Source organism: Fukomys damarensis, unplaced genomic scaffold (assembly GCF_012274545.1).
Source record: "Fukomys damarensis isolate Sample0158 unplaced genomic scaffold, DMR_v1.0_HiC HiC_scaffold_36, whole genome shotgun sequence".
Lineage (NCBI taxonomy): Eukaryota > Metazoa > Chordata > Mammalia > Rodentia > Bathyergidae > Fukomys > Fukomys damarensis.
In genome coordinates, this window is record NW_022900948.1 from 47301389 (window position 1) to 47316186 (window position 14798).

Consider the following 14798-nt stretch of genomic DNA (forward strand, 5'->3'; position numbering starts at 1 on the left):
GGGAGAGGGAGGAGGGGAGGAGGGAGAGTAGGAAAGGGGAGGTGAAGAGGAAGAGGAAGAATCTCTCCCCTCCTTCTGGCTGCCATGCGTTGAGCAGCTTTCCTCTTTCATCGTCTTCCATCATGCCATTTCTGCCTTGAAGCCAGCCCAGCATTTATAGACTGAACTCCTGAAACTGTGAGCCAGAATAACCCTTTCTTCCAGAAGAAGAAAGAGAAGAAAGGAGGAGGAGAAGGAGGGAGGGACAGAGGGAGGGAGGGACAGAGGGAGGGAGGGAGAGAGGGAGAAAGGCTCCACTCTGCACTTGGATGGAATATAAGGGACAGAAAGGAGGTGCTGCCATTGCTGCTGCCTCCTGCCTGCCCTGCCATGGACGGTTTCTCCTCTGCGATGCCCTCTGCCCTGCCACCCTGCCCTGGAGCCAGCTGACAATGGACTGAAACCTCTACACACTGTGAGCTGAATAAACCCTTTCCCCTTCAACTGGTGGATGTCAGGAATTTTGTCTCAGCAATGAGAAGAGAAACTAAGACAGATGGGTAGACCCTGGGTGCAGTCCACGTCTGCCGCGTGACTGTCACCTCGGGTAGACAGATGAGGAGACGGGCTCAGAGCCACAGGGCAGTGTCCAGTGCTCCTGATGGCCAGCAAGCTCAATACTGCCTTTCTGTCCCCACATCTCAGAACGAAAAACTCCTCCCAGCCCACAGGAAGGGGAGACCAAATGATGCTCCTCCTGCCCAGAAGCGGCTGAGCAGGGCAGGGAGCCTCCTGGTTACCAAGGCACCACTGCGTCATCTCAGACCCAGGGAGCTGCAGTCCCGAGCAGCCCACATCGCCAACTACCCTGCCCCAACACCTGGCCATCTCCACAGGACGAGGGCAGCAGACAGGAGAAGTGGCTGTGGGGGGCACCCACGGGAGCAGAACTCACTCCAGACCCAGGCAGGGGCATCTGCCAGCTGGGGTGCAGGGGTTGAGGTGATTTCCTTGCCCTGAGCAGACCCAGGCCACAGCATGAGGGCCACGGGGACGGGGGACAGACAGTGACTTCAGAAAGTAGCCTGCACTACAAACTCTCTGGCAGACAAGAGCTGTATGTCAAGAACAGTGAATCAAAACTACACTTTCATTAAGCAATCTGACTCTCGGCATCTCCCTGTCCCTGTCCCTAGGGGGCATCCGGAGTCGCCCCACAACCTTCAGCAGCTGCTTCTCTCCAGGGTGAGGGGCTGTGGTGACCGTGGGCCCTGCCACCTGCCACCCCAGCACCATCCCAGGATCTCCAGGAAACGCGGTTGCTTCCCTCCCCGCAGACAAGCCCTGCCCCGCCTGGTGCCCCAAGTCACCTCCCAAGAGACCCTCACAGTCCTTCTCAGAGGACCCTGGACCTGGGGACGGTGGGCACCCCGGCACGCCTGGTCGAGTACAAACCACCTTTCCAAGGCTGAGCTAATGACCGCAGTGCTGCGCTTTCACACAGAGCATTTTCGGGGTGCCCCATGTGACACAGGGCCAAGCTGGGAACCCCGCCCGGGACTCCACCAAGGCTCCACAGCACCGGCACACAGCCCAGGCCTGGGCAGGGAAAGGCGGAAACCCCAGCTGCCCAGGAGCCTCACAGTCCTTTCCCACCCTGAATCCCTACAACTGCACCCCACCTCCTCACACCAGCCCTTCCACCCTGGAGAAGCAAAGGCCACCTGCTCTGCCTCACTGCCCCTGCCCAAGGGGACTTGGATGCAAGAGTCGCACTGCTCCCCTCCCACACCTGTAGCCCACCCTGACTCCGGCTCTTACTGTATTTGCATTTGAGACAGGGCCTCACTAAGGCACTGAATTACCTAGGCTCGAACTTGTGATCCTCCCACTTCAGCCTCCCGGAGTCCTGGGATGACGGGTGGGCACCACCAGACCTGGATGCTCTCCGGCTTCTTTCTCCAGCCTCCCTCCTGCGAGCCCACAAGCTCCCCAGACTCGCAGGCCAAGCAGCAGGATCTGGTGCTGCCTGGGGGGTGCGTGCACACATTTATGTGTGCTGTGCAGACACGCTGTGCATGCGTGTGGAGTCGCATACGTGCGTGTATGTCTGGTGCAGCGCGTGCATCTGGGAGTCGTGCACGCCTGCGTGTAGTGTGTGGGTGTGCATTGTGTGTGTGCGTGTATGTCTGGCGTGGCATGTGAGTGCTGTGTCATGTGCACATCCGTGTGCACATCCGTGTACACATGTGTCCCAACGGGCCTCTGCTCGCCTACAGAGGACAGGGGTTGACACCAAGTCCCGGGACTCGGTCCCCTCCAGCACCAGGACAGCCTGCACCCTGCACCCTGTGCCCGCCTCCAACCCCACAGGCTTGGCAGGCTCCCAGCTGAGCACTTCCTTGTCTTGGGGATTTGTTTTCTAATTCTAGCCAGAACACCTCCCTCTCTCACACGGTGAGAAACAAAGTGGGAGCACAGGCCCATCATCCTGTTCCAGGCTGCAGAGAGGCCCTCAGCAAGCCTGCCGCTCCTGGAGTCCAGCAGGAGGCAGCGTGCGGCGCTGTGGAGCCTGGCACCTGCCGCCCCAGCACCTGTGGCTGCAACGCCCTCCCACCACCTTGCCAACTGCAGCCAGCCCGAGTCCTGGTGCCCACTGCATCCTGGGCAAAGCATCTCCCAGCTGGTCACAGGCAGAGGAAGGTAGGGCTGGGGACAGTGCCTCCGTGCGGCCGAACTGTGCCCCTCGCAGGTAGGGTGGCCCCAGGTGCGTTCCCGACCGGCATCAAGCCACACGTGGCCATTTGCGCAGTGAGGGGAAACAGCGCTGCCCCACAGGCTGCCCAGAGGTGAGACCCAGAGCCCATTTGCACATCCTGGCAATGGCAAAGCAGCCGGCAAGCAGCCCTGCCCAGACCCACTGCGGGACGTGGGCACAGCGCCCTTCCTCCCTCCCAGAGCAAGCGTCAGCCACACCGGGAGCCCAGGGGTCGCATACAGGACCGGAGCAGAGTGGTTGGGTGCCACTGGGCCCTCCGTCTCCAGGACCACATCCTGCATGTCCTGGGGGCGTCTCGTATGCCAGGCCACCAGATTCCCCATCCAAGCTCTCAGAGCCCAACCAACACACATTTCGGGTCTTGCTTTGACACTGTCACCCATGAGTCGCACAAAATGATCACGGTGCCCAGCGGAAGGGTCCAAATACTTTGTTCCAGGCTCTTTAGTGCACCCGTGGGGGCAGAATGAGTTTTGCGGTACCTGAGTGCGTTAAGGAGGCAGCTGCTCATGCTGAGAAATGTCACCCTGCTGTCGTACATGGCCGGCCCCCTCAGCCCCAGGCTCACCCTTCTGTTCCCACCAGTCCAGGGTGCATGGCAGAATCTGCTTCAGACGCCCTGGGTGCGGTGGTGCTGCCGCAGGCAGGGGAGGGACAGCCGAGACCCAGCCCTGTGCAGACCCTGAGGCTGCCTGCGGGGACGAAGATGCAGCCAAGGGACCCGGGAGAGGGGACTCCAAGGACACGGGTCCAGCCCTCAAAGGCCATGGACCTCACACAGACACCCACGCTCATCCCTGGGCAGAGCACAAGTGAGCCAGTCTGGGCACAGGGGCCAAGCTACACAGAGGGCAGCCCCCGGCCCGGAAGAACAGACAGGGTGGGGCCTCCAGCACAAGTGGCCTGAGGCTGGGTCCCCTCCCTCAGCTGCAAGGACTTCAGCCACAGCTCCAGTGGCCTCCACACGTTCACCTCACGGGATACACTGGGGCCACCCGGAGCGTCAGCCGGCAGTGTCGCCGCGACCTCTGCTGCCACCCCTGTGGCTGTGACCATGGTCACTGCCATCGTTGTCGCCGTCACGGCCACCAGCAGCCACAACCACCATCACCGCCGGCGTCACGGACCGGGGCAGCACACGGGGACAGCCTGCACAAGCTGCCCCAACCAGGCCCTGGCAGGAGGACACCTCAACCGGTGGGGACGGGGCACAGAGACGGTGGCAGCAGGGGCGACGGCTGCCTCACACCCTGGCCAGAGCTGGCCCCTCCTCTCAGCCCACTCGGCCACTTTCCCAGCAGGGCGGCCCAGGCATGGGCCTCCGGATGGACACACAGGTCACAAGGCCATAGGGAGGACGACGGAGCCTCAGCCAAGGGACACCCCGCACCCACGCCGAGGGGGAGCTCCTCCAGCAGACACCGAGGTGCACCAGCCCTCACCGAGCTCTGTGGCTCCCCACCCCCGCTCCCGATGCTGCGTGCTCCCCCGGCTGCCCAGTTCCTTGACCCTCGCTGCTTAAGTCCAGGCTGTGAGCCGCTGGAGCTGCCCACTCCAGGCTGTGTCCTGCACCCAGCAAGGCCACCAAGGAGCCCTCAGGGAGCTGGCAAGGGACGGGGTGGCTCCCGGGAGGATCAAGGGCTCAGAGGGTCTCAGCCTGGGAGGGCAGAGCGGGGACGCGGGTGTCCTCCTCACGCCCCTATGGGACCTGGCCACCGCTCCCCACACATGCACAGGAGGCTCCAGAGAGGAGCCCCAGGGCCACAGCAGCCTGGACAGCGCGACCTCCGCACAGCCCACTCTCGCTCCTGCCCGGGAGAGTGGAATTCCAGCAAAGACTGCGTCAGTGGAAAAGCCAGGCTCCTGGAATGGGGCCCAGGGATTAGGACAGCACTGGGCCCCTCCAAGCACTGAAGCACCGTGGCCGGCAGAGAACCGCTGGCTGCTTGGCCCCGACACCATCGCCCCCACTAGCGGGGCTCCGGGGAGCCGACTTTGGGCTGTTTGGTGCTGCTGCCCCTTGAAACAGGCAACAGCTTCAAAGCACATTTGGCTCCAGCACACAGCCCACTGGCGGGCTGCTCCCCGGCCGTGTCCTCCACACCCTGCAAAAGGAGGGTCCTTCAGCCGTGGGGACCTCAAGCCAGGCACCCAGGTCCTGCTTTGCCCCATGCCCACATGAGCAGCCCACCACCCTTGTTCCGTCCGGCCCCAGCGGTGCCAGGACACAGGGCGGGCTCAGTGGGTCTTGACAGCACCGTGCAACTGAGCGGCCCTGAAAGACACAACAGCTGGCTCCGCCTCTTCCCAGAAGGCTCCAGGCTTCACAGACTCCCAGGGCCAAGGGGGCTCTGTCGTCCTATGAAGGAGGGGCCACAGGAGCAGAGTGCCCGAGGCCCAGGGCGAGGCCAGGGCACCGGAGGAGCAGCAGTGGTCCAGCATCTTGCCTGGGGCCCTGGGGCCCATCCTGATGAAGGAAGGGCATGCGGCCCCTCAGAGGTCACGCTCTGCTGCCATCTCGCCAGGTGACCCTGAGCGAGCTACTCAGCCCTCCAGGCGACGGCTTCCTGAGCTCCAAGGTGCACAACGTACACCTGTGATCCCAGCACTCTGAGAGGCTGAGGCAGGAGGATTACAAGTTCGAGCTCTGCCTGGGTGACTTAGCAACTTAGCGAGACCCTGTCTCACTCAAATTTTAAAATATAGTAACAAAAAGGGCTGGAGCTCAGTGCAAAGGCCCTGGATACAGAAAGGAAGGAAGGAGGGAAGGAAGGAAGGGAGGGAGGGAGGAAGGAGTGAGAGAACAAGAGAGGGAGGAGACAGAGGAGGGAAGGGAAGGGAAGGCAGAGCCAAGACCCCTGCGCCAGGCTGAGGGTGGCACAGGGCGGAGCTCACAGCGCTTTCCCCTCCCAGATGCCACCGCTCTCCCTGGCTGTCACGTCCGTGTTCCCAAGCACACGCTGTGGCTCCTGACCCGGCCCGACGTGAAGACCTCTTTCTGCGCCCCACTTCCTCACAGCAGAGCCCCGACTGCCCGGCACCTCCTGCACCTCGCGCTGGGGCACATCCCGGAGGAGACTGGACAGGGGACCGGCGGCCACTTCTTTCCTGGGGGCTGCTGGGCTCAGACCCAGGCGGCGGTGTGGCCGCAGGGCGCCTCTCTCGCCAGGTGAGCTCGGAAGACAAGGGCTACCAGCTCTGACGACAGGAGCCAGGTCACTGCTGCCGGTCACGCCCCTCAAAGGTGCGGAAGGTTCACACAGCCTCCACTCTGCACCCCACAACCCCCGGTGCCAGCCCATCATGCCCACTTCGCAGAAGAAGACCTGGGTTCAACGTCTCCAGCCAGAAAGATGGACCGGGAAGGCCAGGGCCGCGGGGCCCAGGGCCTCGGCCTCTCTCTGCACTCGGCTTCCTCCTGGGGGCTCTGCGGGGGACTGGGCGCTCTGCCTCCCTGGACGGCAGGTGCTGAACTCAGGCCCAAGTGGGGGGCAGAGGAGGAGGGAGTGGGACCAGCGGGGCTGCCAAGGCCACACGCCCAGGCCGAGGGCTCCTTGCCACAGGAGGCCCTGTCCGCAGCGTTCTCCCTCAAGTCCTTCAAGCTGGACAAGGGGCCTCTGTGTGGCCGGGGCCGCTGCAGGAAAGTCCCGGAGACCCCAAAGCTCTCCAGCACTCGGCCACGTGCTCTGCGGACACCCCGTGCCTGTGCCAGCCGCAGCTTGGCCTCCACCTGCACGCCCAGGCCCTTCCGGCTCACTCAAAGCTGTGCAGAGCTGTGGGACAAACTGGCTTTTAATGAGTAGAAATCACCTTCCGGGGGAAGGATGTGGCTGCTGGAGAGAGTTTCCACAGTGCCGCCCTCTCTGACTTAAGCTCCTTCTAAAAACGCCAAGCAGTGAAAACCGCAGTGTCATTACTTGGAATCTTTTGGAAGCAAAGCGTTAAATGACTTGCACTTCAAAGGGCACAGAAATTCCGTTCCCCTGGCAAGGAGACCAAGGGCAGCGCAGACGCAGACGAGGGAGCTCTCCCACCTTATCATTACGGCATTAAGGGAACAGGAAGGGAAAAGGGCCCCACGGGTCTGTCTCTCACGGCACTGCTGCACTCGCTGGTCTTCATTAAGGAAGACAGGTCCAATTTCCCGCCGTGAGCACAGCTAACAGCCAGGAAACCCTGGGGCTGGGAAAACACTGCCTCAGGACCATTAACAACTTGTGGTCAACAAAAATCCCTGGCTCCCGGCAGCCATGCGCTCAAATCGAATTCTTCCACAGGAGAGACGGGCTGTCCAGAAACCCAGAATTCACGGGCGATCCGGCTGAGAGCCCGGCTGGTGTAGGCTGCAGAGAAGATCAGGCCAGATGGGCAACACCAGGCAAGGTCTGTGTGTTTGTGGAAACAACACGGTGTTTTCACTCCTTAGTGATACAGCAGCAGGCAGAAGCCAGGGCTTGCTTGTGTGGGGCACTGATGTGCGTATTTCCCACAGATTAATCCCCGCGTGTGTCTCTCACACCCAACACGGGTGTGATTATTGTCCCCGTTGTCCAGATGGGGAAACTGAGTCACCGACAGGTTATAGAACTCAGCCGTGCTATGGCAGCCGGGGGATTGGGGAGCTGAGATTCACAGCCCATCCTGGCTGCAGACCGCCGGTGCCTCCAGACAGCAGGAGAGTGATCTACACATGTGCTTCAGGGAAAGGGCTCCTTCTTGCTCAGTTAGGAAGTCAAAGAAGCGGTATCAGTCTTAGGATCCTGTTTTTAATGATGAGATAAAGCTTTTCCCTGGATCTTTACAATAAAAGGCACATCGTGAGCGCACACGTGAGCTAACACAGAGGGTTGGCACAGTGCAGAGTGCGGCTACCACAGAGTGAAGTAATTCGGACCCAATGCCCTGGCCCGTCCAAGTCAGGATCCTGGGCCACCGGAAAAGGTACAGCAGTGGTGGCGGCAGCAGTGCCCAGCTCCAGTGCTGAGCAGCACCAAGGGCACACCCCAGCTCTCGCAGCGCCATGGCCATCATCCCCACTCCACCAAGGACAGTCCCAAAGCTCCTCAGTGCACTCGCACTGCTTGGATCTTCCCAGCAGCCCGGAGGTAAAACCAGCACTCAGTGCGGTCTGCGAGACCCCCAGCCAGCTCGCAACACCTGCTCCCCGGAACAGCGCGAGGCCACTGCCCACACAGCCAAGGCCAGGCCCGGCCAACCCTCATCCCCAAGGTGTCTCCATAACCTGCACACCCAGGCGTTGTCGGCAGACCCAAGCACCTGGCCTGCCCCACAGAACATCCAGGCCGCCGCGTCCCGGAAACCTGACCCACGGAAGGGCAGACACATCCAGCAGTTCCAGCGTCACACCACGTCTGCCTCCCACCTCCCAACAGGCCACCTGCCCTCCCCACAAAAACAGCTGCTTGGTCTCTCCCGGCTGTCCACACTGGACCACTGGGCTCAGGCCTTGCTGTCCACCGGCACTGACGCCGGGTTAAAACCCAGAACAATAGCAACTGCTGTTTCTCCATCGCTGTCCACAAGGAGGCAGCCTGCTGCACCTGTGTTCCACCCCGGCCCTGAGACGCGGCCACCTTTACAACCCCATGTTACACATGGAGACACTGAGGCTGAGCATCACTCCAACACCCAACAGAGCCGAGCGTACCACCCAGGCGGCCATACACAGTCACACTTCACGTCCACTATAGCTTCTACAATGAGGTACATGCGTTCTTCCCTCGTGGCCACCATCACAGGGCTGTGTCCTTGCCCTGTTCCCACTGGCAGACACCGTTGCTGTCAACACAGATGTGGCGTCCACATGTGGCAAGCTCGGTGGCCTGTTCCCAGCGTGGTACCCGTGTTGAGCCGACACCACATCCAGCTTGGAGCCGGGGGGACTCAGTCACCAGCAGCCTGTGTCCCCAGGCGGCACAGGGACCACTCCATCCCCACTGCTCACCTCAAATACTTCCTCGTCCAGGATCCGAGTGCCGAACACAATGATGCCGTTGACATCTATGATGGGATGGTCGCTGCGGTCGAGGAACTTCGTGGTCCTCTTTTTACAGTCCAGGATTAAGGTGACGTTCTTCTTGTGGACACTGAGAGCAATTCTGTGCCACCTGCAAGGAAACGGGTAGCCCAGGGGCTTAGGGGAGCTTGCGCTGCAGAAGCCCAACTTGGGAACCTCACTGCAGACCCCTCCAGCCCCAAGGAGGGAGCCTCTTCCCCGCGGTTCAAAGTCTAAACCACAGCTCGGACACACGTTCCAGCAACACTGCGGGCCACCACGAGGGCTCCTCAGCCTCCCATGACCTCAGAATCCCTGTGTCCTCCGGCAAGGACAGCTTTCAGATCCCCGTAAGCTCATCAGGACGCTCAAGGGAGCAGCCGGACACCGGCCAGTGTCACAGCCCTCAGCAGCAGTGGGAGGGAGGCCGAGGTGCAGGGTGACATTAGCGTGAAGGTCCCAGTCTGGCATGTGGCACCTGAGCCCTAAGACAAGCTGCAGACCACTGGACGTGGTAGAATCAGCACACACAAGTCTTAGGAAGGACACAGAATCACCGCCTGTCCCAGGACCTCAGGCGTGTTGGCCATGGAGGAGGCCACGGCATTAGGGATCTCCAGAGAAGTCCAGCGAGACCTGCCTTTGTTTTAAATCCCCCACTGTATGTGTCACCACTCAGCAAGTCCCTTCTGGAACAACTACACGCTTCCAGCACCCCCTCTGACAGCTGGTGCTTTGATTCATTTCACAAAGGGAAAAGAAGGCCCAGGGAGAGCAAGAAATGCAAACGATGAACTAAGACTGGGCCCCAGGCCTCAGAACTCCTAGCCCAGGGCTCCCTCCCCCAGGTGCCACCGCCACACGCCTTCCGAGATGCCCTCGCACCCGCGGGTCCGGCGGGCTGCTCCCTGCCCCGCAGGAGGACAGGGTAACAACCCACGTGCCACGTACTTGCCATCCGACAGGTTGATGCCCCTGAAGAGTGGGTACTGCTCGGGCCCGGGCTTCCCGGTGTGGTCCTCATAGAGGAAGACAGGCGAGCGGCCCATCTCCAGGCCGATCTGCTGGATGCCCTGCTCGTTGTAGATGGAGACCAAGAAGGCCTGGCTGCCTTTCTTGGCTTTCACAGTGGTCAGGATGGAGAAGTCCTCGGGAAATGCAGAGGCTGGAACAGGAGGCCGAGATGAGGAGGCTGCAAGCCAACCCACTGGGGACCTTTGCTGCGTGTGGCACTGCACCTCCAGCTGCCGTACATGCCCTCCGCTCACCCTGGTCCTGCAGCCCTTCTCTGCCCGCATGACCAGCCTGTCCCTTCGCGCCTCAGTTCAAGTGCAAGCCGCTCCGCAGAACCAGACTGGTCGTCTCCATTCCTACATCCGCACAGAACCCTGGCTGCAACCTCCTAGACCATGACTCTCCCGGGGCGGAGCACCCTGGTGGCCATGGGGTGTCTAAACTATGCTGGACGCTGTCAACATCAACACCCCCTGCAGAGGGCGCCGGGCGGGGGGCAGGAGAGGAAAAGAGAGGAGAGGAGGTGCCAGCCCCGTGAGGTACAGCCTGGGGCCACAGCTAGAACTGCGCTTTCTGAGACCTCCTGATTATGCAAAATGGAAAAAGTCCAAAAACTCCCAACACTTCAGTCCAGATTTAAAATATTAAGAAAAACAATTCTCCTATAGGTGGCCAGGAGGGAGTGCCCCTTACCACCCCGGCCAGAAACAATCTCATCAAAAGCAGAGCCAGGCTGACGCTGAGAGGCCCCACGACCACCCCTCTGTGCTGCCCTTGGCCCCAGGCACACCGGGCACCTTGGCTTCCCCCTTGCGATCGGTCCTGGGGGTGAAGTCAGCGATCCCTTCACAGGAGCAGTCTGCAGCTCTGCGGTGCACACAGGAGCTGGGAGAGTATGCAGCTCGCTGAGAAATGCCCAGCCCAGGGCAGCACGCCTCCCAGACCCAGCAGAGGTGTGGGAGGTCAGCACAGACCCACAGGCCGAAGGCGAGGGAGGAGCCCACTGCTGGAGCCACCCCAAACCTCCTAGCTATAAGTTGGACTGACGGGCTTGGACAAGACTGCACTGCCAGCCCCAACCGTTCAGAACTGGAACAAGGTCAACCAGATGTCCCAAAAGGCCACAGTTGCAGCTGGTGAATTGCTGAGCTGGGATCTCACGGCAGCTTCTGGGGAACGCTATCCGTGAGCGCCCTCTGCTGATGGAATCCAGCACTGCAGCTGCCGTGCTGTGACTGACCCGGGGGGTGGACAGGACACCTGCCTGCTGGATCTCCACTTCCGCTGAAGGACACGCCAAGGGATCCTATGCAGGGCTGCACTGCGCCCAGCAGGAAGGAGTGGGAGAATCCTCCCCTCCAGCTGTGGGGTCTCCGGTCCCTCGCTAGGGGTCTCCCCAGGGAAGGTCAGCATTGGGACCAGCTGCTCCCAGGGAACCAATGCAAGGCGGGACAGCTCCTAGCAGCGGACGGTGGCCAGCAGGAGGCAGGTCCCCAGGAGGAGAGATTCCTGCTGCTCTCACTTCCGCACAGGAAGTCGCCTGGGAGGAAGGCAGAGAGGCGACCCCTGTCCACAGCCACAGGCTTGACACTGCCCCCTCAGGACTGGGGCCAGGAAATCGCGCGACCGGGATCTGGGAGGAAGGCAGAGAGGCGACCCCTGTCCACAGCCACAGGCTTGACACTGCCCCCTCAGGACTGGGGCCAGGAACTCACAGTCAGCAGGCACCCCTGAGGGCAGGGCGCCAGATGGACCCCGACCGGCCGGGCCACGGCGGAGGCCTGGTGGTTCTTGTCCCTGAGACTGAGCAGGCACCAAGGACCTGGGATTGTGTTTGACCAGAGCAGCCCAGAAGTCCCTGTCAATTACGATCTCCTCACTGTCGTCTCAGAGGGTCGCCTGCCTCCGTCCCCACCCCAGCACGCTACACCGTCACACTGCCTGAAGTATTGGCCAGCACGGCAACGGGGGCATCCACTTCCTCCAGTATCGCACACTGCCTAGGACCCTGACCCCATCCTCCCCGGTCATTCAAATGCTGTTCCTCGATTTATAAAATTGCTAGTGTAACTAATTTTCTCAGCTCAGATAAATTATGTTTAATATAAATGTCTCTCCTGGCAAAATAACAGCGGATTTCTAGTCTCTTTACCACGTCCACGTTTGTTGCAACTCAGGCCGGGCCACAGGCGGGTGGTTAGGGAGTGAGTCCCTGCCTGACAGTCAGAAGTCGCTGCTGAGGGGCCGGGGCCAGTCCCACCCTCGGATCCTTTCCTTCTCTCTGGAGCTGCGCCCAATGGCACTTCGGACACGAGGAATACAGTGGGGTCTAATAAATGCCTCTGCGATCAGTCCGACTGTGCCAGGCTCTAGGGAAACACAAAGAAGAGCCAGACGCGGGCCCTGCCCCAGGAAATGATGGAAACAAGTGGATCTGAGGGTGTGGCCCACTTCGGAAGCTGCCCGGGACCCGGGGGCGGCCCAGGTGGCTCCCGGCTGAGGGCCTTACTGAAGGAGTCCTGCCCGACTACGAGGGCTCCCCTCGTCTTGACACAGTGTGGACCCACAGACACACCCCATGGGCGGCCCAGGCCGGCCCAGCCTTCCCGGGCAGCTCCCAGCAGACACCGAGCTCCTGAGACCTGACAACTGCCAACCTGCCCAGGGGACACCGTACAAATCCCTCTGGAGCCACACGGCCAGGAAGGTCACCTTCAGGGCCCCAGCAGGGCAGGGGGCCGACAGGGGCTCCACCGCTCGTTAAAAAGGCCCTGATTCTGGGGTGACTTCAGGGTCACTTCCAGGCCAGCAGGAACGAGCCGGGTCTTCCAGTAACTAAGACAACTCCCGGCCTGCCACCTGTCCTGTTGTCTAACTCGGGCCGGGCCCGAAAAGCACCAGTCACCCACCCATTCACACCTGTCCAGAGAAGCCGGGAAGGTTTCATTCACTCGGGTGACAGGACTCCCCCGCCACAGCGGACAGGGGCATCTTGCAGCTAACAGACAGATCCTGTCATGAAAAGCCGAGATCCGGCGCTTGACAGTGGGTTCTCATCAGAAGCCTCACGTGCCTGCCGTGAGTCAGGACTTCGATTCGTGTATCTCTTAGGGTTGCTGCTGCCCCAGTGAAGCTGCTGCCTGTGTGCACTTCCTTGCTGTCCCTGTGCTTTCTCCTGGCCTGATCCCAGGGACGCCCTCTCCACGGCGCGGCTGAGCCCCGGCAGCCACTGCACCCTGCCTCCCCGCTGCCGCCCCTGGAGCAGAGCCCCGCGCCCCTCACCAGGGTACAGCTGCTTGGTGGGCGCGCTGAGCTGAGCGTCTTTGGTGACTCGGTAGGCGACATCCGGGACCTTGGAGGATCGTCGCGTGGCGCAGAATCCCGTGGTCTTCGTTATCCCATCCGGCAAGGTGTGGAAGTCCAGAGCCTTCAGGAGATCCGCTGGCTGAGCTGCAAGGACAGGGGTGAGTCAGCCTCGGAGGGAAAGCAGGGCCCGAGCTGCCAGGACCTCCAGCCCTCTGAGTGGGACGAGCTCAGGGCCAGGGGCCAGGGCGGCACAGCATTGTTGTGCACCAGGAGATGTGCTGGCACCCCACACGCGGGAGCCCCAGGCAGGGGGCAACGCCACTGCTGTCCTGGGATGTGGGCTTGGTCCCAGCTCCCGCCCCACAGCCCCAGGGCCTTTGTACCTCCCGAGTGTGTACGGCCATCAGCACTTAGTCCCTTATTGCCCCCGCATCTCAGGGGAAGGACCCTGCATCCCTCCAAGGTCCCCGACCCTCGCCCTACAGGGACTGCAAGAGCAGAGCAGAGCAGAGCTGAGGCTGGGGAGAAACTGACCACTGACCAACCACAGCCACTGCGTCCACTCGAGAGCGGCTGCTCCTCCCACGCGGTGGCCCCTGCCCAACAGCTCATGTCCTGCAAGCCCCGCTCACTGCACACTGGCGTCCAGGCAGGAAATGGGCTGCAGCTTGTCACCACAGCAACAGAACAAGTGTACACCTGGAGCACCAACCTAGGGTCCCAGGACCTCACTGCCCATGTCCACCCCCCTCCAGGGACCAACCCGGATGGACAGGCCAGACCAGGGGCTCTGCTCTGGGCTCTCTCATGGAAAGGAGGAATCACCAGGACCGGGAGATTGTCTCGGGGTAAAGAATGCAGTAAGACTCCTGCCATAACACCTAAGCGCCTAGATCAAGCTGTGCCTGATCAATAAATCCACCTGTATGCTTACACCCCTGGGGACCCGATCCCTACATGTGCTAGTAAAACACGCAGTGCCATCTCTGGTACCCAAGCAGGCTGCCTCCTGGACCTGGGTGCCTCCTAAATGACCATGCTCGGCAACTCTGGGCCTTCCTTCACAGGGACTCAATAGGAAAGCCCTCCTTATGAGGCAGCCATGGATAGTCAGGAGGGAAGGAAGGGCAGTCAGCTCTGAGGGCCCTGCAGTACCCACTGCCCTACCTGGGACGCAGGATGGCCACAGCCTGCCTGGCCAGGTGAGCCCCTCACAAGAGGTGCGGCCGGCAGAGGGCCCAGTCTCCCGGGAGGGCTGCAGCCCGAAGGGAAGCGGACAGCAGGCCGGGTGTTCAGGGCAGGCACTGGGCATGGCACACAGGACCCCTGGAAGTGCAGGCGGTCAGCTGGGGCGAGAAAAAGCAGCCTGGCCCAGGGTCTGAGGACAGGGACCTTGGAGGGAGGGAGAGATGCGGAACCACCTGCCCCCAGGGAGCCACCACCCAGGTCCACACTGCCCAGAGCCGGGGTCCAGGAGGTTCTGCCCCAGGAACGCGGCTTCCACAGCCGGGCTTTGCCGCACCCGCTGTCTAAGGCCTCTATTTCCGCAGAGGCCACTGCAGGCAGCAGGGGGCACCACCGCGCAGCCGGCCCTCCTGGTCCAGGCCAGGCTCCTCAGAATCACCCCCGGTGGCCCCGGTGATGGTCCTGGGTGGTCCCGGGCTCGGCCGCAGCAGAGATCCACGTGACGTGTGCGTGCGGTGC

The 14798-nt window shown here is 61.7% G+C and overlaps 1 protein-coding gene across 2 annotated transcripts in view; it reads right to left on the bottom strand.

The window, feature by feature from the left end:
* The window catches only part of Col5a1 (collagen type V alpha 1 chain), a 97828-nt gene that overhangs the window by 73182 nt on the left and 9848 nt on the right, over positions 1–14798 (bottom strand). For both annotated transcript variants that reach the window (XM_033759283.1, XM_033759282.1), the window contains exons 2-4: positions 13071–13238; positions 9726–9939; positions 8724–8886 (exon numbers count right to left, since the gene is read on the bottom strand). In XM_033759283.1, the coding sequence (XP_033615174.1) occupies positions 8724–8886; positions 9726–9939; positions 13071–13238 (545 nt within the window). The remainder of the gene's footprint in view (positions 1–8723; positions 8887–9725; positions 9940–13070; positions 13239–14798) is intronic.